Below are 27,114 nucleotides of genomic sequence, written 5' to 3' on the forward strand. Positions count from 1 at the left end.
TGTAAACCAGAAAGATGAGAGGAGAAATGAGCAGTTCTCAGAAGGTGGGGCACATCCTTCTACTCTGGTTGCCAGATTCTCCCAGGGATTGCTGGGTTTTCAGTCTGTTTTCTCTTCTCTTTCTCCTGTCAGGAGTAACAACATTCACTTTGGTCGATACACTGGGCTGTATATCAGATGGCTATAGCTCGGTCTTCCCCTACTTCAGCAGCAATCTTTTTCTAGTTGAAGGTCCCCATTGCTGAAGTGTCTGTTGCTCATGACTGATACACGCAGAACCCGCTTATGAGGTCACATACCCCCAGCTTCTTCAGGCATAAAGAAGCATACAGCCATCTTTGGCTGACCGCAATACCCGAGGAGAGCAAGCAGGCTGCTGGTGCACAGGGCTCCCAGGGAAGCTGTGATATCAAAGGCAAGCTATTCCATTCCAGTAAGTTTGTTTCTGAGACCCCGAGAAAGGCACTTAACTTCGCTGCGAGTTAGTGCCGCAAGCGGAAAGGAAGATTAGAAGACACTCTATTTCTTTCTTGTCTCTGCGCTGGTAGCAATCCCGCTCCGATCAGAACTGTGTTTTCCCACCGCTTACTGCCTCAGGATACTCAACACAGCTAAGCAGATCGGTTAAGCAGCTGGAGACCTCAGAGGGAAGGCGCTTCCATGTGGCTGTTTATCGACCGGGATTGACAGACTAGAGGCCAAGGAGAGCTGATATTTAACATCTGTTTCAGGAGGTGCAAATCTCGAGCAGCCGTGTGGGGGCTCCATCATTTTTTTTAAAAATTTTGCTCAAGGTCAAAATGGATTTCTTTTTAAGAATAGGGTTTATTTTCTGATATCATTTGCCAGCTCTCTAACCTGAGCACTCTTGTGCCTCTGTGGACGATACAGAAGCATCAGTAAGGCAAATGCCAGGCTTTCGACAGCATCTGGGCTTGTAGAAACAGCCCCTGTGTGTCTGTCACCCCGAATCTGCCCCTTCTCTTGCTCAGGTTGTTCAGAGAACGACTTGTGGAAAACAGTGACCGAGATGTCACCTCCCTGGCGGTGTCTATGCTGGAGGTCACATTCATTCTTCACCACTGAACTAGAAGGATTCGCGTTTTTCAGAGTGAAGATGGGAACATTCTGCTGAATTTGACGTCTTTTCCTTTGCCATGACTGAGAGGGCCAGATCTGTGGGCTAAGCTGGGGCAACCAGATCCTGCTTTAAGAAAGGGAGTGGATAATCCAGTGTGGTGATTTTTAAAAAGTGGCTGGAAATACTTTGACATTCCTCCTTCAAAGAGATGCCGCCTCAGCTCCCTCTCCTTGAATCCAGGCAGGACTGGGACTGTTCCTAAGAGTGACAGGAGACAGGAGACAGCCCAGTCCAGGTCTTACAATGCTGTGTGATTTTCACCGGCTAAGAGTAACACACTTTGGGTACCACTTCTTAGGACAGAGTTTCTCAAAACACTTCTTCCGTGAAAAGCATGGATCAAATGATTCCCATGCTGTCAGGCCCTGTGCAGGCAACTCGGGCTAAGAGACACTGTGGAGCCCAGCTTGTTTTCCCCCCTCTAGCCAAGGGGCTAGAGATGACTCAGGTCTTCCCAGGTGAGGCCAGGGATCGATAAATAAAACTTCCCATTTGCCTTGACACACAGAATCCACATGCATAAGATAATGGCTACACTCCAGAAATCTGGAGCCGCCTAAGATGCAGTAGTAACTGAAACAACTTTCTAAACTTTCAAGGAAAACAAATTATCAGGGTTCGAATGCCCCAGACATTATGTGGGGGAACTGTACGGAAGAAAGCTACTAATAAATGCTTGCTGTCTCTACTCACTAGAGAGAGAAAGCACTTGCTAGAAAGAAGGGGAACAAACTCCCAGTGGGGCATCAAGAATGGCTGTTTTTAAAGCTATAAGCACTGCCTTCAAAGGGTAGAAAAAGCTCTTTCAAGTCATTTGATTTCATCGTAATGATGGACACCTCCCAAAAGGTCAACCCACACTATAGTGAGTTCTTCTATGCGTTTTAGCAATGAAAACTATCTATGGTGATGCTTGAACTAGCCTTTTCTTTAAGACAAAAAAAAAAAAGACGTCTTAAAGTAGCATATCTTCATCTTGACCGAGGACTGCAGTCACTTGGGAAGAATTAAACTAAGAAAAGAACCCAGCTGTTTGGGCTCCCACTGCTCAGGAATGATTTAGCTGGGATCAGCACCCCACACTTCTCCAAGGAGATTCTGAGTGTAGTATGTCACAAAGATTGGGAACTGTTGCTCTAAAGTAGGCTTCCTTCTTCCTTTATTTCCTTCCTTCCTTCCTTCCTTCCTTCCTTCCTTCCTTCCTTCCTTCCTTCCCTCTCTTTCCTCTCTCTCTCTCTCTCTCTCTCTCTCTCTCTCTCTCTCTCTCTCTCTCTCTCTGTTTTTTTTTTTTCAGACAGGGTTTCTTTATGTAGTCCTGGCTGTCCTGGAACTCACCTTGTAGACCAGGCTGGCCTTGAACTCAGGAATCCACCTGCCTATGCTTCCTGAGTGCCACCACAGCACTAAAGTAGGTTTTCAGCCTTAATGACAATGACATTTTTTGGTCAGACAAGTTTTGCTGGGGGAAGGTGAGGAAGGAGCTTGCCTGTGAACTTTAGAATGGTTAGTGCCACCCGTAGATTCTGCCTGGTAGCTCTGCTTCCAAGCCCACAACACAGGTGGCCTCAGATCCTGTGAAATGTCGTGCGAAGCTGGGGGCAGGAATCTCCCTTGCAAAAGCAGCCATATAATAAAGAAAAGGCTGTTATATAGTAAATCTACTTTTATTATGAGTGGTCAGAAAAGAATTCCTAATCAAAAGCAAAGGCAAACAGAGCCTCTAGTGAATGCGAGGCAGTGGACACCAGCAAACAGAGAACTGATCACCAACCCACAGCATTCACAGAGCACCCCTAACACTTAGACATAGGAAATGGGCCCATGTTCAGCACAGTTCCAAGCATCCGCTTACAGATCAGCACAACCAAGCCAATCACTTTCCCAGGGATGGGGAAGAGGATTTGACCACATCTATTGTATCTGACCTCATTTCATTCTATGTAACTTTCATATTCCCCCCAAAATAATAATCTGCTAAAACCTTGTCAAAAGGCAACTATTTTTAGCTAAACCCATCTTCTTTGGTGGCTGTGCAATACTGATTTCCCTCCAGGGGCAGGCTTATAAGGAAGCAGAGTCAACCAGAGGCCTGAAGTTACTAGCATTCCAGAAAAAAAGGGGGACACACACACATCTAATTGTATTCTGAGAATAACCTCAGAACTGTGTGCACTCTCTTTGCAAATGTGATTATATCTGGCCCATAGTCCTTCAGATGTGACTTTTCAAATTTTATTTATTCTTTCACGATTCCATGAATAAAGACCTGACCCTATCCACCCTCATTATTCTCAGTCCCCCCACTCCCACGGAACTCCCTCTGCCCACATCTCCTCCAGCTTTAATATCTGTTGTGTGTGTGTGTGCTCACACATGTGTGTGCATGCTCCACTGCATTTAATTAAGATTGACATAAAGAAATTCAGTTGGAACTGAGCTTGGAGCTTCCTCTTTCTTGGCTATCTTTCAAAATATGGGGGGAGCAGGGTCAATGTCTTGAGTCTTACCCAGCTATGGACCTGCAACACCAGCCTAACAGCCAGGCTGTGCCCACTGGTGCAAAAGAGGAGTGACCATCACGGGATAATCAACCACTTTTCAACTGGGCTTGAGGCCTGTCCCCTTTGAGGGAAATCATGCCCTGTACCATAAACTTGGTCAAAAGACTGCAGCTAGGGCAGTCACAGGCCCTGGGGTAGGGACAAAGTGGGCAGACCACCTCTGATGTTTGGCTAAATGGACACCCTGTCAAACTGCCTTAGTGCCACACCCTGCTTTGAGGAGAGACTCTTCTCTAAGCAGTACATGGCGGTAAACATGAAGACTCCCGATGGGTCAAAGAGATGAAAATAAATGATAATGTTTGGTGCTTGGTCCTATATAAGACATTTTTATCATTCCCCACAAGCCTTAACGAATACGAGGAGGCGGGTTTGGGAGGAATGTAAGAGAATACATTATTAAGCCAGGAGTGCACTTTCGATGTGCAAAACCTGTTAGAATCAGGCACTCAGCAGTTGTGAGCACCTCTACAAGGTTGTCAGGTGGCCAACAACCTTTCTCTGAGGAAGGGGAAGGCCTAGGGAGGTCCCAGTCCTCCCTGGGGAGCTACAGGCAATTAAAGGTTACTGTGGGTGGGTCAGTCACATTCCTCAATGATACAGCCACAGGTAAACTGCCCTCGGCTCAAGCCATGCCCCCTTGGTCAGGTGTGATTTTAATACACAACCTTGTTTGCAAAGACACAGGGACGAGTTTCTGTTTAATGTGGGTCAATACATGGGCAATGGATTTGCTACTTTACCATGGGCTAGTTCATCTTGGAGTCCTCAAAAGGCTGTGCTCATGTCAAAATACACATTCGCTCAGAACTTAACCCACCCAAGGCTTTCTCTACATCCTAGCCACTAGGAAGATTCTGTTTAACTTTCATTTAAAATGAAACAAACAAAAAAGGAAATACATATAATGAAGCTAAAAATATAAGCAATATACTGTCATCAAAAAGCAAAGTTAATCTTTTCATAATTTTTCCATCTAGAGTAACTGCGAAGAATTTCTGATAGGTGACCACTTCCTTTTTATACATGTATAAAAACACATGCCTAAGTTGTAAGCTCACTGCGTCGCTAAGATGGAAGAGCCAGCTACCCGAATTCATTCATTTCTCATAGAAATGATCAGCCAAGTTTGGTTTTTTTTTTTGGTTTGAGCTGAGTAGCTGTCCTGCTGAGCTGTTATATCAAGCAAAAAACACCTGTTCCTTTTACATTCTAAATCTGTAAGATTGTCTATAGATGCATTTGAGAACCTTTGTAAAAAGGAGTCTATTACAGGTGCATGTAATAAACAGGTAGGACCTCAAGTAAGGTGTGCAGAAGGGAGCAGGGAGAGCCAACCACACCATTTAACAGGAGGTCAACAAGGTAGATAAGCAACTGTATAGTAAAAAGCAGGAGTGAAGCTCTTACCAGGCGCAAGTGAGTTCACCCTGTGGTCATTTTCTACTTTATAAAAGCTTAGGTAAGTTGCTTGTTTTTTACATTTTCTGTGTAAAATGTAGATATGTGCAATCCAGTGCTCAATGCAGGACTATCCCATCTGTCCCACACAATGGCCGCATGCCTTTAATCCAGCACTCAGGTGAATCTCTGTGAGTTCGAGGCCAACATGGTCTACAGAGTTAGTTCCAGGACTGGCTCCAAAGTTACAGTGAAACCCTGTCTCGAAAAATTAAAACAAACAAAGAAAAAAAAATAGCTCCACTTCAGTAGCAGCTGTGAAGGGAACCCAACTCCACAAGCGTTCCTGTTTCCTGCTTCAGATCCAGTGTCTCCAATTCCTGTCCCTAGGATCACAGTCCTAAGTCAACTCTAAAGCCATATGTATCAGGTTCTCTTTCTGGAGAACCCAGGTGAAATCCCAGCACTCGGGAGGCAGAGGCAGGTGGAGCTCTGTGAGTTTGAGACCAGCCTGGTCTATAAAGTAAGTTCCAGGACAGCCAGGGCTACATCAAGAAACCTTGCCTCAAATGGGGGGGGGGGTGGAGGAGGAGGAGGAGGAGGAGGAGGAGGAGGAGGAGGAGAAGAAGAAGAAGAAGAAGAAGAAGAAGAAGAAGAAGAAGAAGAAGAAGAAGAAGAAGAAGAAGAAGAAGAAGAAGAAGAAGCAGCAGCAGCAGCAGCTTCATTCTGCTTATTAAACAGAACTTTGTAATTTGTTAGGTTCCTCTTTTTACCCTGGCTGTCAAAGAGCTGAGGAGAAATTGGAGAACTCATTACAGAGCATTATAACATTTGTGCTGCATTGTTCTCTCTGGTTAGCACATTTACTTTGTGCTGTGTGGCTTTGCTTTTCTGTCTTACAGTATTATTATTATTAACTATGGAAAATCATACCTTTAGGAAACACATCAGCTACACATAATTAAGAAGGTAATTTATGCTACTTTTTTGAACGAAATCAATTGAGCTCTGGCAAGAAAGAAGCACACTGTAAAGAATAATTCATACTGGCAGCAAAGATTAGCAATAAATTCAGACCAGTTCTTCCAGCTCACCTGTCCTTCCCCACAGCTCAGACCCAGCACCTGACTAGAACCCAGTCTACAGTACACGTACGTGCGATTGGACAGTGGTTTCTAGCGATTTCTCTGTTGTTTGCTGGCTGCTCTAGGACTGATGACTACAGGATTATAAAAGCACATTCAGGAACGTCTCAAGGGTACACAGGACAAACACTCTCCATCACGCCGGCCTCATTAGAAATTAGAAATGTGTGGCCTAAGCCACACAGCAGAGACAAGAACATTAACTAACGAAATAAACATAATGAATTCCTCCGGCCATTAGACAGTGACTTGAAAACAATGTATCTTCCAGGGCAATTTACCAAATGAAATCATGAGTGATCAGCAGAGACTGAACTCAATAGCTTACAGATGACTTCAACGGCAGCGCAGTCCGGATCTTCAAAGTCTGACATTCCGCCTGAGGACGCTTTTGTTTGACTCTCATACAGTAAGAGGACAGTCTGTATATAAGAAACCCCGTCATTAAAAAACTCATCTTATTTTTCTCTACAAAGTAAAGGGCTCGTTATTAACTTGCATCATCTTAAAATTCGTAATAAGCATTGCAGTAAGCCCACAGAATGTTGGCTATGGAAACTCATCGGGGCACAGAGAGAGACAGGAGGGCATTCCCGCTGTGGACAAAGCCAGCTACTCGGCGGGAGTCACCTGTTCCAAGTATTTTCCTTGATGTGTATACGGTTTTCCTTAGTCCTTATAATCAAATACTTCATCAGAGACAGGTAGCAGCTCTACTTCTCTTGTGGCAAACAATGACAACTTGATTAGGAAGATAAACACAGCTCCAGCCCAGGTGTCTTAATCACTGGAGGTGACATTTGCTGATATTCTAAATCTCAGTGTTAATTTGTGGCAGTTCACTCAGCAGAGTTCGTTGAAATTTGAAATTTTCATCTTGCCCCCCGCAAAAAAGTCTGCACTAATATAGTTTCAGAGTGTATTTGAAGCTTTCTATTTTAAAGACCAGGAAGCAATTGAGAAATGCGAACTGATTTTCTTCTTTCAAAACTCCCTAATCAGACACTTTTGCAAGATTCAGTTGGAATTATAATTTTTCCTGTGTTGGGAATTTCATAAATGAACAGGCAGTGCTGATCACATATTAATGCAATCTAATCAAACTCATTAAAATTAGTTGGAGAGAAAAGCTTAGAACGTGGTGGGTGGCAGAGGACAAGAGCATATCTGTAAGGCAATGGTTCACAATCACAGAAGCAAAAAGAAAGCAAGCATCACTCAGAGCCTGCCTTTAACGTGTTTAAAATGAAGCCGGCATGAACGTTCGCGCTGAACAGACAGTTCAAAAGACTTACGGGCACTCTTGGGATTTTCTGATTTATTGAATCAAACCTTCCCAAACCCAGTTCTTCCTCCTCTGCCCATTTACTGGTCCCTGCAGTACCAATTCCACTGCACTTACTGTCCTGTTTCTGCCAGCTGTCATCCTGGGGCTTCCTACACCACGTGTGGACAAAAGCACATGCATGCACACCTCCCCACACACAAACACACTCAGGCAAATACTCTTTATCCTGAGTGAAGGACCCATTGTCATCTGGGTGTTCCTAGTGGTATATCAAGCCCGACTCGGGTGCTCAGTTAGTCAGTTTACACAGAGGGAAGACAGAGTTACCTATTGTTAAAGCCGGAAGAGTCTTAAGAAACCAAGGCTGCTATTTCACAGGGGACAAGCCAAGCACAGACACTCAGTGTCCCACCTCTGAGTCACAGGCATGGGGACTTTTCAAGCTGTGAGACCGTTTCCTATTTCACAGGTAGGAAAGTTTAGTTATTCCTCTCCATCACCTCCACCCAGCAACCCCCCCCCCCCCAAATCCGTTGTTTAAGAGCCTAGATATAAAAAAAGAAAAATAAATTAATTAATTAAATAAAAATTGGTTTTGCTTTAAAGTTGGAATTAAGAGGCCCGACGCACAGCTCAATCGGTAAAGAACACGCCTTGTAAGCGTGAGTCCGGGTCCTCAGCTCTTGGGTGGAAGGGAGGAGTGGGTGCAAGAATTAGTGGCCAGAAGGCTCTTGGTTTCTAAGTGAATCCTGGCCACCTATTTTCTCCATCCCTTTCACGTGGCTAATAACTAGTTACATTAAAAAGTCTTTCTATAGGGGTATGAGAATTGAAATATGAATTTAAAAAACCATTAAAAGGGCACAGGCAGAGTGACTGTCACATAGTTACCCAAACAAGACACCAACCATTATAAATAGTTTATAGATTCGTGGAGAAGTAAGTTCAGTGTTAAATTTTGTGAGAAGATATAAAATTGGGCATAAGGAACTAAAACTCAGCAGAGAAAAATGACTAGAAGGAAATGCGCTAAGGGCATTTTTCTCTATTTTAAGAATGTCCCCAAATGTATTTCTATTACCCTCACAATAGAAAAATAAGTCAGATTTTAACGGCTGGGCAGAGAACCAGAAGCTGGTAACACTGCATAGTCAGGACCAAGCGTCCCTTTGAAAGTCCCTTTTGGGTCCCGGTTTTTCTCTCCCTTCCACGTTCTCCAGTTCCTGTCAGGAGTTCCTGAGAAGATGAGACAGACTTGACTGGAGAGAAAAGTGAGGAAGCCTCAGCGTTTCCCTCCCTCAGGGCCTGTTTGAAACACAGCGGAGGACTCAGAGTGAAGAACTTCCAGCAAAGGGCTGCTACTGCGCTTTCTAAGACGCTCTTAGAAAACCTGGAAGGGCCCTAAATAATTCACTGTCTCCTTCAGGGTCTGGGTGGCGGGGTGTGCGTGTGCGCCACAGTCAACACGACAGTAAGCGGCTTTTAGGCCGCTGATTACTCTGACACTAATGGCTCAATTAAAACACAGATGTAACTCTCAGGTATCATCTCTTTCAAGGGGAATAAAGTAATCTCAGTAGGGGGGAACCCTTCAGCTACTTCCTAAATTGCTAACAGCACATTTCTCTTCCTCTTTTAAAAGCCATTTCTCCAGAGAGCACATCGTGTCTGGAGCGTCTTCTCCAGTCTCACTGGGGCGCTCTCAGGCATTTCTAATGAAAACCTCCATCAAGAGTCAGTCACAAGGCAAAAACTGAAAACCTGCAGCTTCTTCCCCGTGGTCTTCACGTCTTCTGGGGAGGCTGTGTGACTGCCTGGTGCCTCTAAGGGGATCTGCGGGGCCTGCTTGACCTGAGGGCTCAGGTTCATACCACCTGCAGCCAGTGGAACTCTCTCCTTTCCCAAGTGTTCCTGCTGCATGGCCAATTCCCACACTCAACCTGTCAGATTAGAAATAAAGACCCTTGCTGGTCTGAGAAGAGAGCTCAGGCGTGGAGAGAGCTAAGCAGCAGTCCAGGAAACTGCTGTCTCGAGGCAAAGTGGAGCAAGATGCTACCACCGGGCATCCTGCAGGCCTGAAGGAGAAGCCGGCCTCTCTGCTCCTGTTGCCAGACTTCTGCTCCATGGCTTAGGCCTCTTGAGCCAGGCATAGGCTGTCATCACAATTCCTCCCACACAGAGAACGATAAACCACGCTACTATATCCTTAGCAAAGAAAACCATAGGTTATTTACTTATCCATGCACAAGCACACAAGACAATTAAAAACAGAACGGAAGGTCACTTACAGAAGCATAAATAATAAACAGCAGGGAGAAAGCTTCTCTCCCGCCTGCTGTGGCAATGAACAGCACTCAGTGGTGCTTCCTCAGAGGGTGGAGTGCTGTTTCAATTGTCCTCACCAATCAGGTCACTGTGTTCCTTCCTCGGAGATCTCCCTGGGCCGACTCTGATACGTTAAAATGTGCAAATATACACTTCAGCATAAACAAAAGCAGTATTAGATCAGAAATAAAGCATATTTCACGTCTTACTTTGTTTAGCATTGGTAACTGTTAATGAAAGAATCTAAAGCACCTTAATGAGAACCCTTGAATGACAGCTCAGAACGTTTTCTTCCAACAATCCAGTGGCTTTCCTATGTCTGATTTGGGTCATTTTTGATACAGAGTCTCTAGCATGAGTCTGGCTGGACTTCTGATCCTCCTGTCCCCGTCTTCTAATTGGTAGGTTGTGGCCATGGACCAACGTGCACAGCTGCAAAAGCTGCTTTTGTTCGATGTGTACAGTTAATCTCACTCCCCGTGCAGCACCGATTATTTGCATATTCATGTGCGAATACAGGAAAAACAGTGGGAATGTCTCCTTTTACTCAGTTAAAAATGACAACCGGCAGCAAGAGAAAGGCCACAGAGCAAACACAAAGTTCATGTCCACCTGCGGCCTTCAGAAAGCACAGCTGCCCAAACTTCCCAGCTCAGGAGACCAGAAGCATCACTTCAGAACTAGAGAGTGTCCACGAGACCATATTCATGCTATCAATTTACAGGAAAACGGGCTTTACGGATGTTTAGCCACTTGAAGCCACATATCTGGTTGGCACAGAATCTGTATCTTTTGTTTCTAAACCCGGTGCCAATTTTTTAGCATTAAACTTCTCTATTCCTAGAGTCATCAAAATGTAAACCATTCAAGTGACGATCCTAAGCCAGCGCTACAATCTATGTTATTTCTTTTCCATCCTGATGGTGAATCCTGTGATGACCTGAATACGAAGTCTCCCTTCCCCACAAAGCTTTATGTGTTGAAGGTCTGGTCCTCTGTGAATGGCTCTGGCGGTTGTAACCATGGCAGCTCTGATCCAATCAGTGTATTGATCCATCAACGCATTCATGGCATCATTAGAAGGCAAGGGAAATGCTATGTCCTGCTCTGGATCCTTCCTGTCTCTCTCTGCTTTCTAGGCACCACAAAGTGAGCAGCTTCCCTCTGCCATGTGCTTTTGCTGTCACAGCACCCAGACCCATGGTGGGCCCACAGTAATGGCAGAGATAAGCACAGCAGAAGCCCCTGCAACAGTGAGACTGAAGGTCACCTATTTGGAAAGGGCTGATCTCATGAGACAGCCATGGAAGTCTGCGTAACTTAGCAAAGCCTTGTCCCCACAGTGACGCCACTCAAAAGGTGGGCAGGCCAGGAGGGCAGGGACCTCTTGAGAGAGGCTCGTGTCCTTCTAACAGGGGTTTCAGAAAGATTTGCTCGTCCCTTCTGGCACAGAAAGTTACAGGCAACCAACAGCTGTCTTACAATGACACAATTCCTGACCCCGAGTCTGCCGATGGCTTCATCTTGCACCTGCCATTGTCCTATATGATAGGAAATGGCTTCAGCACTACGCCAAATAACAACGTGTAGGGTCCAGGTGAGACGGGAAACTCTGTTGTGTTTGTCATGTCTGTAAATTCTGAGGCGAGGTCTGGATGCAGTTTCATCTTTCCCATTTTAAGACAAGGTCCCTTATAGCTCAGACTAACCTCAAATTCATTTCCTTGCAGAGGAAAACCTTGAGCTTACGATCCTGTCTCCACTTCTAGAGTACTGGGATCATAGGTACTTTCTACCAAGTCTGGGTTTGCACACATAGTTCTTGCTTATTTCCCAATCTTTGATGAATGTCAACTTGCTGGATATTGGATATTTGGACTGTAGGTAAACAAGGTTTTAAGCTTATTGTATTTAAAGGAAAAGAGAGGAAAAAGTTTATTTTTTAAAAAAGGCAGGAGCAGGAGAGGAGAAAAGGTTCTGAGCCAATGCTGTAGACAAATGTTGAAGTACTCCCCCCCCCCCATTAATTATATTTGAAACATTTGGAAGCCACAGATGGTGATAACTGTCAACAAATCACTCAGGTTGACACTGCAGTGGATGAGCGCTAGGGACAAATTAATCTCTCCAGAGACTAGGGTATTCCTAACTAACAACCCACCCCCTCCAGCTCCTAACACTGGGACAAACGGACCTCTCTAGAGAGCAGAGTATTCCTAACTAACAAACCACCCATTCCTAACACTGGGACAGTGGAGTTTAAAATGTGAGGAAGCAGAAGCCAAGACAGCATGGGAAGAAGCCAACTACTGAAGGATCTTGGTGTGGGAGGGTTATCTCACAGTCCTGGATGCTGTGAGCTTCTATTCTGGATCCTTCTTTTACGATGCAATAGCTTTCTTCTGAGTAGCAATATCTTTTCCTAATTTTCTTGTCTTACTTTAGCTAAATCAGCAGAGCATAAGCTATGGAGGAGAAGGTAGTGACCTTCCGGTTTATAGCAGACAGTGTCATTTACTCATCTGCCCGCATCCAGTCTCCACCAGACCCGCCACCTGCTCAGACAGACAGACAGACAGACAGACAGCAATGACCAAAGGCGAGCAGAGCTCAGGCTTTACTTTACATAGATGTCGCTTAGTTTCTCACAGCTTCCAAACACACTCTGAAAACTTTGTCTCCCAAGCAAAGAGGCCCTAAGAATACCTTAACATGGTCTGAGAGACTGGAAGGATCCAAATCTGGCCTTACGCAGCATTAGTAGCATTAATCAGCCATATGAATTCTAAGGACCTCATGATCAAATACCATATCCCTTATTATTAAAACAATCCAACGGAAGATTGGCTCGATTTTATGAAATGAAAACAGAGGTTCTAAGAGATTAATGCTCTAAAGATCAGGACAGCACTAAGCCTGGAAACTTGGACCCTTGGACTCTCGTGCCTGTGTTTATTCCTGCTGCTTCCTGATTAATTCTGCACTGAAGGATTTGTCTCTAAAGGCCAAGGCTAAGAGTGTGCACTTGTCTGAACACGTCCCAGGCCCGTCTGATGCACAAGGCTCTGGCTTTATGTGGCGCTGGGATCAAACCAAAGTCTTGTGCATGCTAGGCAGGCTAGGTAGCTTGTCAGCCTGACACAAACTAGAGTCACCTGGAAAGGGGACCTTAATTGAGGAACAGCCCCCTTCAGATTGGCCTGTGGCATGTTTGTGGCACCTTTTTTATTTTATTTTTTTTTTTCTAATTTATGGTTGACATGGTGGAGGGTGGGCTCAGCACATTGTGGGTGGCACCACCCCTGACAAGACCCTGGGTTGTAAAGAAAGCAGGGTGAGCAAGCTATGGGGAGCAAGCCAGCAAGCAGCACTCTTCCATGGTCTTTGTTTCAGTTCCTACCGTGAATTTCTGCCTAGACCTTCCTCAGTGATGGATTGTTACCTGAGAATGTAAGATGAAATAAACCCTTTCCTTCCCAAGCTGTTTCTGGTTGGCATTTTATCACACCAACAGGAAACAAATTAGGATGCTGGGCAAGCACTCGACCAACTGAGCTACACCCCAGCCTTAAATTTCATTTTACTAAACGTTCCAACGAGTCTAGATAATATTGCACTCAATATCCATAAAACTGGCTTTAGCTCACGGACTATATAACAGATAAAACGGCATGGTAAAAGAGTCTGTCCATGGCTTTGCTAAGTCCCAGTAAAGGGGATAAAGGGTCTGCAGTCAACCAAATGACTGCTGTGGGATCAGAGAACAGAAAGCATTTCAGTTGTTGAAAAACAGAAGGCCAAATCCAGCTTCAAGGGGTTAAACAATCATCACTTGGGAAAACACAATCTCTGATATTAAAAAGAAATCACCCAAATCAAACAGAGCTGTCCACCAACAACTGGATATAAAGGTCTTCATCTGGTATTCAAAACCGAAGTGACTGCAGGATTAGAGCAACGGCAGCATAGTTGATAAACAGGCAGAAACACCCCATAAACAAAAGCTCACAGGGACTCGATATGTGAGAGCCATTGCCCGGAACTGCGGAGAAGCAGCTCACCAATACTGGTAATATCGAGTCCAATTTGCCCTTAATCACCTACTTCAGAAAAGGGGCCAGATCTATCCAAGTTCTAGGCGTCCTGGGGTGGTGTGTGTGTGTGTGTGTGTGTGTGTGTGTGTGTGTATGTGTGCGCGTGCGTGTGTGATAACACACATACCTGCTTCGTCATAGGATACCGTCAACTTTTCCAGCATTTCTCGGTCTATGGACAGGATCTGCTGCTCCAGGATGCTCTGGTAAGACAGAACACTGTTTTCTTTGTCTTTCTCATAATCCTGAAGATGCTGCTTCAGCGCCTCTGGGAGCCGAGATTTTACGTATTCGGCTGCAGTCTGTGGGTAAACAGAGAACGCCATTAATACCTCTCACCTTAGGCTCTCCTTTACCTTCAGGGGCTACAGAGAGAACTCAGAGCACTTGAGATCCAGCCGCTACACACACATCTTGCCGCTGTGAGTCTTAGACTGCACAAGTGCAGTAAGACGTATCTTCACTCTGTCAGACCCCAGACCTCTCTGAGTTTTCTGTCTAGTTTAAAAGACGATGGATTCCATGTTCACAGAGTTAGTACTGTGAACTGAAGGCCAAAATTAGGAGATGATTGGTGGTCCATACTTGAAAACCCAGTACAAAGGTCATCCTGGCTATAACTGTGAGTTCAAGGTCAGTCTAGGCTACCTGAAACTGACTCAAAAACCAACAAATATACCAAAAAAAAAAACCACATCTGCAGCCACTAAGGAATTTCAAGGACCCTGATAATGATGATCAATCTAGTTTGGGCCAAGAATAAAGCAAAGACCCATCCACATAGTTTATACTCTAAGTCCTGTTAATTGTGAAATATTTAAGGTATGGGCTAAAATTAAATGAAAATCCCTCACATTCATAGACTAGAGGAATATTATTATTAGCCAAAGTGATCCATAAATTCAATGCAATCCCTATCCACAGTGATCTATATATTCAATGCAACCCCTACCCAAAGTACCAAAGACATTTATCACAGCCACAGAAAAATATCCTAAAATTTTTATGAATCACAGTCTCAAATATGTAACATTAAGAAGTTGATTTCCAGATTGTAGGAGCCAGAGGGATCAAGGACACCACAAGAAAACTCCCAGAATCAACTAACCTGAGCTCACAGGAACTCACAGGTACTTAACTGACAACCGGGGCATCTGCATGGGACTGACCGAGGCCTTCTGCATGTATGTCACAGTTGTGTAGCTTGGTCCTCTTGTGGGACTCCTAACAGTGGGAACAGGGCCTGACTCTGACTCTTTTACTGACTTTTGGGACCCTACTCCTCATATTGGGTCACCTTGCCCAGTCTTACTAAATGGGGAGGGGCTTGGTCTTACTGCAACTTGATATGCCATGTTTTGTTGATACTCATGGGAGACCTCCCCTTTCCGGAAAAAGAAACAGAGGAAGGGATTGGGGGTAGAGTGGGGTGAGAAAGAAGAGGTATGGGAGAGAGGGACTGGGAGGGCAGGAGGGAGGGAAAAATGCAGCCAGGATGTAAAATAAATACATAAATAATTTTTAAGAATAAAATAAAATAAAATAGAGGAAAAAAGAAAACAAAACAAGCAGTTGATTTTCTAGAACTAGAATCCATGGTGGTTATCAGGCTGGGTAGTGGGGGACGGAGTGGGAGTTATTGTTTTTTTAAAGAGTATCTTCTCATTAGATTGGAGGAGTAAGTTTCAATAGTTCAATAAAGAGGGGTTATAATTAATACCGCTATATTGTATTCTGAAAAGTGAGCGTGGCTGTTGTGTGTGATTTGGTCATCACTGAAAGGTATTTTTTGTTCATTTATTTTGTTTTGTTTTGAGACAGGGTCTTCCTCTGTATCCCTGGCTGGTCTGGAACATGCTGTGTAGAAAAGGGCAGCCTTGAACTCATGGACATGCCTGGAACATGCTGTGTAGACAGGGTCAGCCTTGAACTCATGGACATCTCCCTGCTTCTGTCTCCTAAGCACTGGGATCAAAGGCGTGCACCACCACACCCAGCTGGTAATGTCAGTCAATTAGGGTTAACCATTCCACAGTGGATATAATTTCTGTCAATTGAAAAGAAAAACAAAATATGTCTACTTTAAAATATAAACACACATGCATATATATTTCCTGTGACTCAATACAAGGTCAGAGTGCTTCTCTGTTTACAGAATAAGATGATCTATATCCTTTGGAAAATACAACAGGTGCTATTATTGGCCAGGAAGAAACCATGAATGAAGGGTCAGTGTGGTTAAAAGCAAAGCTATTGAGCACAAGAGATGCACACATCTCTTCCATGTAAAGCACACACGCCTACACATCAGTACGAGGAGACAGGGAAAGATACATCCCAAATGCAGAAGGTAATTTCTCCTGCCTGTATTTCAGGTATGGGCTCACGGTTTTAGTACTGTCATTTAAATTGTATTTTCTTGTTCCCCTTACATGTTTCTACAATTTACTGTGGAAGGAAACTCACTGGACAAAGACAAATGGCGTCTCAGAAGGTATACTAGAAAGCAGCGGGCAAGCTGTGTTTGGACCACAGAGTCGCTAACAATAGCATCCAACACTTATTTCCAGATTTACAGTTGAATTCCCTAAATCAGATGCTGAGGATGTTACAGCTTCAAAATGTCGCCAAACAGTGCTCACTTTCTCTGCCAGCCAGCAAGTGCAGAACAAATAAAATTATTCCATAAAATGTAAATGAACTCAGCAGTACATTAGCATAACACATTGAATTCTAGATTTTATTAACAACTTTCTCCTGACATTAGAAAACAGCATCCCGACCCTGCAGAATAACTACATTTAAACACACCACCCTGCGAGTTAGTGCAACATCTGTCTTAACAGTTGTGTTTGTTGGAATATTTATGAGACACGAGAAAGGGCTCTATAATTTATCACATTTTAAAATATTGATCTCGTCTTTATTACTGAAAGCACACCGCATTATTTCCTCCCAGTTGTGCCTCCTGACATTGTTTAAAATGGAATTTACTCTCCTAATTCCAATCAGGCTGCGGGTCTCAAGAGTTTCTGTAGCGCACGCTATTAGGGCTACACTCTGGCATTTCAATTCTGCAACTTCACACACACAACTCTTGCTAGAGATTCGTCAGAGGAAGAGAAGGAGCCAACTCTCGGCAAATATTAGATCCTGGTACAGTATTTCAAGGACCCGCTTTACGCCGAGTGACACTTCAAATGGAATCAAATGGCAGCTAGCCCTTATGTTCAAGCAGGCACTTCTGTTCAAAGCACATTTTTAAACGAGATGGGAATGATCTCATAAATAAAAGAAAATTCAAAGAATAGTCTAAATTCAAAATTTTTACCAACATCCTAACTGAACTGAAAAAAATTAAAATGTGGAATCATTTATCTGCTCTTTATTTCCTTTGGGATTTATGTGTTTTATGTGTCCGGGTGTTTGGTCTGCCCATACATATGAGCACCACGGGAATGCTTGCTGACTGAGGAGGTGGGAAGAAAGCACAGATGTCCTGAGACTGGAGTTATGGATGGTGTGAGCCATTTCAGAGACAGTAAAATAATGGGTATCACCAATTTTTCTCATGTATGCAGTATTTTTCCAAGCACTCACTCATACAAATAAAACGAGAGAGAAAGAGAGAGGGGAGAGAGAGAGAGAGAGAGAGAGAGAGAGAGAGAGAGAGAGAGAGAGGAGGGCAGCAAATGCTTTTAATGGCTGAGCCTCTCTCTCACCCCACAGATGAGCCTTTGAGAAAGTTTCATTTCTGATGATGAAAGCCTGTCTAGAGAAAGGGCCGCCGTAGTTGCTGGACACTTATGCAGTGGGGCATCAAGTAGCCGCTAAATGTTAGGAAGAAAAACTTACACGAGAACATGTTCACAGGACAACGAAGGCCTTACAGCAGTGTGTTTACATCTGTGCGGGGAAGGGGGCTATGCTCACAGGACTTACTAGTCATCTCGGCAGTAGGAGTAGCTTAAAGGAGTTTTCCTTATTTACTTTTCTGCATATTCCAGATCCTACAGGAATATCCCTCTGTGCTGGCACTAGCCTGGCTATTGTAAATGTATCAGGTCCTATAGGAATATCCCTCTGTGCTGGCACTAGCCTGGCTATTGTAAATGTATCAGAACCTACAGGAATAGCCCTCTGTGCTGGCACTAGCCTGGCTATTGTAAATGTATCAGATCCTATAAGAATATCCCTCTGTGCTGGCACTAGCCTGGCTATTGTAAATGTATCAGATCCTATAGGAATATCCCTCTGTGCTGGCACTAGCCTGGCTATTGTAAATATATCAGGTTCTATAGGAATATCCCTCTGTGCTGGCACTAGCCTGGCTATTGTAAATGTATCAAACGTGTATTTGATTCACAACTGTAATGAATTTTAAGGATAGGACAACAGGCTGACAGAGGATAAAATTAAGTTATACTTGGTTACACAGTGAGTAGGGAGCTGCTGGAACTAGATTTTACATGCATGCATGCATGCACGCACCATTTTTTAAAATAGGAAACAATGTCCATTTGACAATCACGTTACCAGGTTAAAACAACCCCAGCACAGGATCAAGACAATGAGAACCCGTGAGCCAAGCGTGGTGGCAGCTGGGAAAGAAATATTCAAAGTAAATTTAATTTTCCCAGACTGGATGCTGACATTAAGACGTTAAGCACAATGAAAGAGCAGGAGTGGAAACGGACGTCACACCTGTCTGTCAGCATTCAACAGCAATCTCAAAGCCCCACTCCCATCCCACATCAGTGAACACCTCCGGCCACCACCTGCAACCTCCATCCCCAAATCTCCACAAGTGAAGGGTGTTTGACTACTATAACTCTGAGGGAAAATGTCAGGTCAGTGAGTCTCGTCAGTTTCCAGGATGGCAAAGTTGCTTTTGGTAAGCGATGTGGAATAAAATCCTGATAGTGCAGAGTCCCCATTAGCAAGAAATTCTAAACCACTTGGTATTTTTCCTCCTTGGAATTTACAAAGATCAAGTGGCTCCTCTTCTCATCCTTTGTGGATTTAAACAAAGCAAAACAGGCTCCAGATATTTCTAACTGAAGTATGAAAACACATGCCATCTGCCAGGTCCCAAGGAAACTCCATTTCCCCCAGACTCCAAAAGGCAGTCCAGATACCCAGACACTCCAGGCTCTGCCTGGGCGATGGAGGATTCCCGACCTTTAGATAACCAGCAGCATTCCTTAGGAACTTAGGAAACTGCTAATTCCCTCTACCAAAACGAGCAGCTTCCCTCCTCATGGCTGAAGAGACAAAGATTATCTGTGGTGTCTATTAGCGTACCAAAGCTCACCTGACCTCCAGGCTCTCTCAGGACCACAATTGCACATTTCTGAGTCTATTCTACCCTCCTAGCCCTTCTGACCTTCTCCCCCACTCCAATTCCCTCCAGCACACCGGCTTCCTTCCCTGTTACTCATTCTCGGTATAATCCTGCTATTTTCTGTATGTTGGCTCTTCCCTCACCACCCCGTCTCTCTCTCTCTCTCTCTCTCTCTCTCTCTCTCTCTCTCTCTCTCTCTCTCTCTCTCTCTCTCTCCCACCTCTGTCTCTCTGTCTCTCTTCCCCCTCACTGCCCCTGCTTCTCCTGTGGCTAGGTCTAGCCTGCTGGCTATGCTCAACCTACTTCTTTCTCTCTCTGCTAGGAACTCTTCCAGCTGCCTCTGGGTGTTCTCTTTCCCACATCTACAATAAAAATCTTCTTAGCCATGAGGAAACGGTCTTGTCATCCGTTTCTACACCTACCACTCTAATTTTAAAAGAGAGGAAACCCTCAAGCACCATTGAATGGAATGTGACAAAAAAAATCGATAGCAATCCTTTCCGTTTATACTTGGGCTGCAGAGACTCCTAAGCTCAAACACACAGCACCATCGCTTCTGCTAGATGCTGTGAATAGACATTCTACCTAAAGCTGGATTCAAAGGAGACGGCTGTAGTTAGCGTTAGCTCTTACCTTGGCACAGCCTAGAGTCATCTGAGGGACTTGCCAAATGAGACAGTGTGGTAGGTATATATGTGAGGGGCTGTCTTGACTGTGGGTGGCAGTATTCCCTGGGCAAGTGGTCCTGGCTGCATACCAAGCTATGGAAGGGGCTGAAGAAATGGTCCAGCACTTAAGAGCACTGGGTTCGATCCCAAGCACCTACATGGCAGCTCATACTGTCTCTATCTCCAGTCCCAGGGGATGCCATGACTTCTCCCGGCTTCTACCAGCACTGCACACACAGACAACATGCACGCAAAACACCATATACACAGAAAAATAGAATAAATGAAAAGCTAGGTAAGCATTAGCCTATGAGTGAGCCAGCAGGCAGCTTTCTCCTATGGTTTTTGCTTTAAGCTCCTGCTTTAGTTCCTGGCCTGTCTTCCCTTGATTATAGGCCACAATCTTAAGCTGCAATCAGAGTGTCTTCATCATATTAACAGAAAGGAAACCAGAACAGAGACTTAAAAGCAAAGGAGCTGATCTCCGCACCAGATGACAGTACGTTCAACAGCGTTCTCACGCACAAACGCTAGATCTGGCCCTCGGGCCCTCAGATCAATGAGACTCTCAGTGACCGAGCCTGGCATAAGAAAAACATAGGAAGATAAAAAGAGAAATCGATCCTGAAAATATTGATCTGGAAAAGGACTAGGTATGGGAAAATGACAGCTTGGGGCCCGTGGCCAGATCCGCACAGGATAAACCAGAGAGTGAGATGGAAACCCTTCAAATTCTGTGTCAAAAAAAAAAAAGACAAGGTAGAAAACAGGAAGGATTTCTGCTTCTAGCGCTGTCCCAGGACAGATCTGAAGGAGGGGTGTGGGGGATGGGCATGGATGAAATGAAGAAAAGACAAACACATAGACAGACATGGAAAAACGGAGGTTGGGGGACCTGGACGCCCTGAGAAAGCACAGAGCCGCCAGAAGTTCAGCATATTATTATATGCGGTTGAACAGGGAGGCGGGTTGTTGCTTACAGCTGAACAGGGAGGCAGAGTTAGTACAGACAGATAAACAAGGACGCAGGGTTGCTGGAGCAGCTGGACCGAGGAGGCAGGGTTAGCTCATTTGGTAGGGGAGCAGCTTCTGTAGGGGAGCAGGCCACCGGCAGCGAGGAAAGTTGGGGTCTGGGAGAAAGCGACTGTAACACCATCAACATTGGTACTCAGGCCGGGGGGATGAGGCTTTGCCATCTCCCACTGGGTCTGACACTTTGGGGTCTTGCACATGGCTGGCTCATGCCAACAGTGCACATCCACCCAGGATCTCTTCCGCTTCCTACACTCCCTACAAAGGAGCCATATCTCACTGCAGGCAAAGTTGCCCTGCCCTTGAAGGGACACAGATGTGTGCGCGCCGATTTGGCAGCGGCTAGTACATAGCCCACACATTAATTCTCTGAGGTCCACATCGGAATCCATCTTTCTTGTGGTAACATATCATTAACTTTTGACAGGTGTTCTTTGGCTCCAGGCACTTTAAACAAAGTCAGAGAGAACGTCCTTGCCCACCAGGACAAGGACAGAAAGCAGGAGTGATTTCTTTTTTCTGCCTGCCAAGACTGTCGTTCTTGCCATTTTTCTTCTTTGCTACTTCTAACCTGGAGAGGTTATTTAAGGAAAGAATCTTTGAAAGACCATCTGGTACCCTAACCTCATAAACTCTACCTCAGGAAAACTAGGACCCTTCAAGAGATGGTACTCTGGTGTTCATCGGAAGCATGACAATGAAATATCAAGTCTAGCAATTCAAGATTGATACTGAGAGCCAAAGCTGCCCACATGAGGATGCCAGTCAGAGGTTGTGTTGGAAGGAACCCAGCACGTGGAGGGATGGAAACTGCATAACATGCTTAACTTGGAAGTTGAAGTTTTGATTTAAGCATTATAGGGATGACCGCTATGTTACACATCATTTGGGGCAATCCCCTGGGACTCCTCATAAAGCAAACTTTTCATAACTTTATCAGTCTGCTAGCTTGCGTCTCCTATGAGGTCAGGTTCACGTGGTAGGTAGCGCCAAGCATGCCGGGGCATGTATATATAACTCTCATCCCACGCACTAGAGTGCGGCTTCCTAGCTCCAGATGGCGCTTCTTATCTATAAAAAAAGACGACACCACCCCACTTTCCAGATTTCTGGTCTCTAATTATTCTAAGACACAATTAGCCAATGTGTCAAACAGTATCCAGCCATGAGTAAGCTCCTCTTGTTATTTTGATCAAAACCTACATTTAAACGCTCAGGTTTATTTTCAAAAACCTGTTTACAGACTAAAAAGTGGAGGTTATTTCTCTACAACCAAGGTCCTTTGCTCCTCAGTTCCTACACATCCTCCAGGGAAAGGTTAGGAATTCAGCAGTAAAGGTCACGGCAGTTGGATGCTCCTTCCCTTAATTCTGTTTTGAGAGCGCACACGCACGCGCACACACACACACACACACACACACACACACACACATGCACACGCACACACACACGCACACACACACACTTCTAAATTCTAAGAGATGGCAGCGGAAAAATTGGCACCTTATCAATCCAGCATGCACGCATCTCCTGAGCAAGGAAGCAGCACTCAGCCAAACTTGTTGGGCTAAGTTTTTAGGACGGGCAAGTTCCTATCTTTTCAGCAGTCTTACAGAAGTCATAAAAAAGAAACTGTTTCACACTGTACACACTTGAGATCTAGAGAGGAAAAATCCAAAGCAATATTTATTTACAGAGAAATAGGTTTCATAGCTCAAAAATTATGAGGTTTATTTCTTATTAAATTTCCTTCCATTTCTGAAACTTGGCTATAAAGCTCGGGGAAACATTAAGTTCCATAAGTGCTACGCGAATGTATTCTAGAAAGTTCCATGCATAATTCTTACTGAAAATGCCCTTGGGGATTGAGAAAGCCAATGGGACTGTTACAAATGAATTACAAAATACTCGTGAGTTATTAATCAAAACGATCGCATTCCAAGGCTATGGCAGCTGAGCCGCCCCTGGAGGACTTAGTCAGAACACACATAAAATAGCCTTGGCTCACACCCACTATTTATACAGGAACAGTCCCAGAGGACTCCTACTGGGCCTCACTTGGCTGATACCCATAGCTACCTCCAGGAAGCAGGAGTGGCCAGGGAGGTTCCAGACAGGATGGGCTGATGCCCCCAGATTGTGGCTCTAAGAGGTGCTTTCAAGACCAGTATTAGATTTGGGGTCCATTTATTCTGAATGGAGTAAGACAGGTTGGACTTTCTGTCCACGGAGCTGGTGACGATTTTATTTAGTATCCCATGACTAATTCAAACAGAATCCCCACCCTCCAATCATCTTCCTTTTTAGCTTTCTCTGATGTCTGAAGTTCTGACCTTATTGCTTCGGTTTTCTTTACTGATAAACTCTCCTCTATCAGCAATCAAATATTTTTCTGATTTTCAGGGAGATGTTTCGGGGGTAAAGGCATTTGCTACAAGCCTGAGGACCTGAGTTCCATCCGTGGGACAGCAGACCAGAGAACTGACTTCTGCAAATGCCTACCGTGAATGCTCCCCTCCCAAGAAGTCAATAAATGGAACAAAAGATTTTTTTTAAAAAAATTAAATATTTTAAGGAGCAGTTGTGAGTTAAAGTAACGTTCGGTTTCAGCGTAGGCAAAATGGTGAGCATCTTTTGGTGAGGAAGGTAGACCGCAGAGCAGAACGCTGCTCTGGGAAAGTTCCAGGAATAGGCTAGAAAGGGAAGCATGGAGATCAAGAAAGACACATTATCTACTCTGACATTGACGGTTGAGCAGCTCACTCTACCACTCGCCCTGGGCCCCCATCTGAGCTTGTTTGAGGATACGCTTCCAAATGACATTTGGTAAGTCACGCCTGGGTAAGAACCGCACTCAGAGGCATCTGTTGGGAAATCATCGAGTTTCCCCTGGACAGCAAGGAGCCACCTCTTGCAAAAGCAGATCCTCACAAGGGTCAGCAATCTCTCGCCTCGATGATTACAGCGCCCTCTGCTGTCAGAACTAGTGCAGCACCAGCTGCTTCACAGGGTCCCCATCCCCCTCTTTCACCTGTGTGGGTTTTCCTAACCATCAAAGCAGGCATGCCAGAAGCAGGGGAAGGAAGGGGTACTCTGAAACAAGGCTTAATATGCTGGGAGTGGCAATTTGAGGTGACCACATGGGAAGATTTAAAAAGAAGAGGCCACAGTGTGTTGTCTGTTCCTTCACTGACACTATTTGATGTGTGCTGAGCTCCGAGTTCTAATGTGTTGTGGAAACTGCAGGTTTACAGAGCCCATTGGAGCTCATACTGAGAATGTTTCCAAAATTATTAAAATTATTTTTAATTTTAAAATTATTTTTGTATAATGTTGAATTTTGTTTAGAAGCTTTGTGAATAAATAGTATCTTTCTTCTTAGAACATACATACACAGAGAGAGAGAGATAGAGAGAGAGAAAGAGAGAGAGAGAGAGAGAGAGAGAGAGAGAGAGAGAGAGAGAGAGAGAAAGAGAATACCTAAGGATAAGGCCTCATTTTTGAAACCCAGGTAGCAAGGTCACGAAAGGGGGTCACAGGGAGGCGTTAGTAGATGCACACATAGGCCTGGGTTTTCTTTACAGATTCGGAGGTTGGCCTTAATCCGCATCTTGGTGGTGTGGACCCCAACTGTCAGTCCACTGGGATAAGGAGGGGAGACTTTCTTAAGTAAATCAGTCATGGGTTTTGCCCCATCCTTGATTTAAAACTGCCTTAACTTGGCTTATATTTCGAGAGGTTCATGCAAAGTTGGAGCTCCAGACACCACCTGCATGGGTTGAAATTGATACGATCCAGCATGGGTTTCTTCCAAGCTTTCTAACAAGCTCTGACAGACTTGGGCTTCAGCTAGACTCTTCACAACAGCATCTGGCTGCATCTCCCAGAACTCGGGCTGGCTACAAGGGTTTATTTTAATGTTTATTTTATTAATCTATCTTTATTAAATTATACATATTCACTTACTCGTGTGTGTGTGAGCAAGTGTGTGGGGTGCCCAGGAGACAGCTTCCAAAAACTGTTTCTTTCCTACCATGTGGGTCTGGGGGTTCAAACTCAGGTCTTTTTTTCGGGCTTTGTCTGATTAAGGCTTTGCTGAAGCTGCCTTAACCCATTGAGCCATACGGCCAGCCCACAATATTTTTAATTCTTATAAAACCCCCAACTATATGCCCTGACATTGCTGCAGGGCCTCGGTGCCACAGGCTCCTTTCTTCTGCCATTTAAAAATGCCAGTCTGCTGAGCCTCAGCACGCCAGCCCTTCCCCCTCCGAAGCAAAGGACTATCCTGGAAGAGTCCAGGCAGCACAGAAAGGCCTTCCCAGCAGCTTGTGGGCACTCAGGCGATCCTTAGAAAGCTGTGCAAAAACAGGTCACAGAATGACCTCCAGCAGAGCACCATGACTGCATCCTGGCTTGAAGAACTCCTCCCACCCTCAGCTAGGAGGTACTGCAGCAGGATGCAGGCAACGGGAAAGGAAGCTGGGATCACCAGCAGTAACGTGTAGCTTTACACACAGGACTCCGAAGGACATCTTATTTTAGCAAAAAGAAAAGAGAAGAAAATTGCATGGGAAAGCTGTAATTTCAGCAGTGAATACACCTGCTTATGTAAATAGAAAAATGGCACATCCTTAGCTCTGATGAGGCAAATTGCTTGTAGACCTTAGAAAGAAAAGATCCCCACTGCCAACTCCAAAAGACCACAGCTAGATGGGTTGGTGCACAGCCAAGAGCTAGGGCTGCACCCTTCCAGTTCTGTTTCTATTGTATGTGCCAGATGATGCTGCACTAGATGCTGGGGATAAGGGGTGAGGGAGATGGGCACTGGGCCAGCTGCAGAGAGTGCCTGTGGGTTGGTAGAGAGACAAGGAACCTCGAGCTAACTGAACTAAGGCTGGTCTTTCAGGGAAAACAACCAAGAAACCTAACAGTATGGGGCAGCCTGAGGCTTCCTGAGAGAGAAAGTCTTGTGCCAAGATCTAAATATGGTCAGGAGGTTCAAAGGCAGGGTTGACGGCCTGCTACATCCATGCGACTTTTAAAATAGGAGTGAACTGGAGTCACAAGGAAACGAAACTGGTCATTTTACAGGTAGAAGGGGCTCGAGACTGAGCCCTGCTCAGAAGTGTTGGGGAGCAGCCATTAGGCCTGTAGAAGAACAAGTGGGGGCAGGGGGTGTAGGGTAGGAGTGGCCACGATATGAGCTGCACGCCCCAAATAAAGCCAGCAACTTTCTACTTGTGAAAAGAAAAGAGTTGTTCCTGGCCTTGTCGTTAACATGGATTCATTATAAGAAATCTGAATTTAAAACAAACGTAGACCCCAGCAAGCTCTCGCCTTCCTATTTTCCAACCATTTTCCATTTTGTCTTTGCTCACGGCTGCTTTTCGTCAGCCTTTGCCTCCTTTCGTGGTTTTCTGGGAAGCTGAATTTACACCACTGGCCATTTTGCCACGATATAACAAAATCACGACACATCTGTTAAAGCAGTTTTTTTTTTTTTAAAAAAAAAGTCAGAAACATTGTTTTCTGAAAGAAACTAGGCTAAAAAAAATATCTGCTAAGCATCAACAAATTTGAACTACTCAAGTTTTAAATTTCTCATTTGAAATGACAGCAGAATTGGGCTAAAATGAACTTTTCTCTGTTAAGAAATGTGTAGCCGCTCCCCCAGCACAGTAAGAAAGGAGTGGTTTCAATGGTTGGTGCAAGACAGAGGCCCTGTGGGCTCCCCTCTCCAAACCCCCTCACTATCCTCTCACACAGTCCTATTTATCAAAGCTCTCCACCACAGAGAATTTGAGAAAGACAGACAGACTCAAATATAGGATGGCCCAGTATTTCCCACTGTGGGCTGGAGAGATGGCTCAGCAATTAAGAGCACCGCCTGCTCTTCCTAAGGTCCTGAGTTCAATTCCCAGCAATCACATGGTGGCTCACAACCATCTGTAATGAGATCTGGTGCCCTCTTAAGAGACCTGGTCAGTCGTCCTCATCAACTTAGACCGTGAAACCCAACATGGACAAGTTCAACTCATTTTCAAGTTCAGAATTTCCCACTGTGAGAGACTGGGTTTCCAAGAGGAAGTGCAGTGGAAGGACTTACAGTGAT

At 44.8% G+C, this 27,114-nt stretch overlaps 1 protein-coding gene across 1 annotated transcript in view; it reads right to left on the minus strand.

Moving 5' to 3' along the window:
* The window catches only part of Ppm1l (protein phosphatase, Mg2+/Mn2+ dependent 1L), a 216,326-nt gene that overhangs the window by 35,758 nt on the left and 153,454 nt on the right, over nt 1-27,114 (minus strand). Inside the window, 1 exon segment of the mRNA XM_038347805.2 lies at nt 14,083-14,257. Within this exon segment, the coding sequence (XP_038203733.1) occupies nt 14,083-14,257 (175 nt within the window).

This window comes from Arvicola amphibius, chromosome 11 (genome assembly GCF_903992535.2).
Source record: "Arvicola amphibius chromosome 11, mArvAmp1.2, whole genome shotgun sequence".
NCBI lineage: Eukaryota > Metazoa > Chordata > Mammalia > Rodentia > Cricetidae > Arvicola > Arvicola amphibius.